The 2,500-nt window shown below is 34.6% G+C and overlaps 1 protein-coding gene across 2 annotated transcripts in view; it reads right to left on the reverse strand.

Moving 5' to 3' along the window:
- Positions 1-2,500, reverse strand: part of LOC113802236 (uncharacterized) — a 6,917-nt gene that overhangs the window by 2,894 nt on the left and 1,523 nt on the right. For both annotated transcript variants that reach the window (XR_011398504.1, XM_070120552.1), the window contains exon 2: positions 1-2,500. This exon is cut by the window's left edge; it is cut by the window's right edge and continues 965 nt beyond it. Coding sequence is in view for 1 of the 2 variants with exons in the window: in XM_070120552.1 (XP_069976653.1) it covers positions 1-2,210 (2,210 nt within the window). In the remaining variant the exon portion in view is untranslated.

Raw genomic sequence — 2,500 nt, forward strand, 5'->3', positions numbered from 1 at the left:
ACTTGCCAACGAGCATAGGCACATGCAGAATAGGCTTGGGTACTAGCATCAGAAAATATTATTAAACTAGGTTCAATAAGAGAGGTATTTCTAATGCATCTTGGTATGCATAAGTTTTCCAATTGGAATATACTCTTAAAGAATATATACCATTTTTCCCTGAGATTTCTAGGCAATGGATCATCCCAGTCAAGTTTCTTTCCCATCTCATCCAAGTATACAATAACCTCTCTCATTAATAATTTTCCACATAATATGATAGGGGCAGCATATCCCATGGGATCAAAAATGGTAGCTATCTGGCTGAGAACTTGTCTTTTAGTTAATATCTCAGGGAATTCCTTATCAAGAGTCTCTAATCTAACCGTTACACAAGAAATCTTGGATTCCCTCTTCGGCATGAATCTCAAATTTGTTTTAAACCACATTTCATCTCTTTCAGGATTCCACATTATGCCGAGTACCTTTTCTCCTTCAGTATTCAAAAGATTAATGTCATTCTCAGTATGTGGATTCCCATTCATTACCCATTTCTTAATATGGAAACTACCTTGTTTTAAAATATATTCAATATCATTCATGCATTCAATAGCATCATCAATGTTGTCTGCACTATGAATTATGTCATCCATGTAACTGTCACCTATAATAACATTCGCAGCCTCAGGAAATCTTTCTTTATATTTATATGCTGTTTGTCTCATGGCCAATACTGCAATAGCAGGACTACAAATGTCTCCAAATGGAACTGCTGTCAAAGCATAATGATCAGGAGGACGATCTTCTAAACCTCTCCATAAAAATCTGTGAACATGACAGTCAAATTCTGAAAGTCTTATACTATTAAACATCTTTGAAATATCTCCGATAAATGCAATAGGATTCTCTCTAAATCTAAGTAATAAACCAAAGAGGTTGTTTAATACATTAGGGCCCTTAGCCCAGTAGTGATTCAAAATATGTCCATTGTAAGAAGCAGAAGAATTGAACACAATACGTGTTGGTGTTGAAATGGAATCAGGTTTCAAGATTTCGTGATGCGAAACATAATGTACTGGGCCCGAATAATGCCTAATTTCATCTTTCGTTAATTTCTTTGCAACTCCTCTTTTCAGCATATCATCAATTTGTTCTTTATATGCTTTTGAAGACATTTCACCTAATTTTCTTAATCGTCTTTCAGTTCCCTTTAATCTCATTATTGTAGCTGCAAAGTTATTAGGGAGAAGATATGGATCCTTTATCCAAGGATAGTGTGCTACCCAAACCTTCTCCCTTTCTTGATGATTAAGACCCTTGAGTATTAATTTCATTTCTTCTTCCTCCTTTATAGTAATGTCCAATTCTCTACTACATTTGTTACAATTACTACAGTTATCACACTGAAGTTTACAATTAGTCCCTAAATGATCCACTGTGAAAAAATTATCCAAATCTTCCTTTAAAGTTTTCCAAGGTTCTCCATGTAGTGCATCTAATTCTCGGTTAATCTGTATATGATTTATCTTTGCACTATAATATCTAGTGTTATTATCCTTGAAGTTCTGATGTGAACCTCTGATGCAGTAACCAAAAGGTCCTTTCATAAGTTGTAATTTCCCTACCGTTTTCACAACACTTGGGATCATGTCACAATTATCCGCACCTATTAATAAGTCTACTTTCCCTTGAGATCTTAATATGTCAGTATTTGTGGAGACATCGAATATATAGTGTATTTCACTTATGTCTACTGGTTTCACTTCAGAAGTAATATCGTCAATCCCTACACAATGTACTGACCTTATCTTCCCTGTGACATCTATGAGAGGGACTTCATAAAGTTTGGTAGAAACAGTATCACAAACATTTCCTACTGTCACCATGGTAATGTTATAAGGAATCCCACACAAACCAAGTTCTCGAGCTTTACTGTGTGTAATCAAACTATTAGTGCTTCCAGGGTCAAACAGAGTAACAATTTCCCTGTCTTTGCAGTGAACTTGTCCAATCATTAATAAAATAGAATTCTCTGATTTGTTGATATTGATATTCACTTCATTTGGATTGATTTGTGAAAACAGGTAGTGTAATTTAGGATGATGTGGTTTACCGCAAACATTACCATGTTTCATTTTGATAAAACATGTTCTCCTTTCATGGCAATTTTTCTGACTGTGCCCTTTACCCAAACAATGAAAACATATAAAGTTTTTCTTCAACACATCCATCTTAACTGTAGGTTCCAAGTTATGGAATACGGAACACTTATGGATCGAATGATTATCTGAATTATGGTACCAACAATAAATACTATTACCCAAAGGAAATCTAGATTATGTTACTTTGGGATTCCCTGTTATAAACTGAGTCATCCTTTGCAAAATATTTTCTATATTTGCCTGGTGTTCGGTTTGTTGAATTTGCAATTTTTGTAAGGCACTAACAAAAGGGTCATCCCTCTCACTTACTTCTACATTATGTACACTTGCTTTATTTGGTTGACTAAATTTGCGTACAT

Source organism: Penaeus vannamei, unplaced genomic scaffold (assembly GCF_042767895.1).
Source record: "Penaeus vannamei isolate JL-2024 unplaced genomic scaffold, ASM4276789v1 unanchor5404, whole genome shotgun sequence".
Taxonomy (NCBI): domain Eukaryota; kingdom Metazoa; phylum Arthropoda; class Malacostraca; order Decapoda; family Penaeidae; genus Penaeus; species Penaeus vannamei.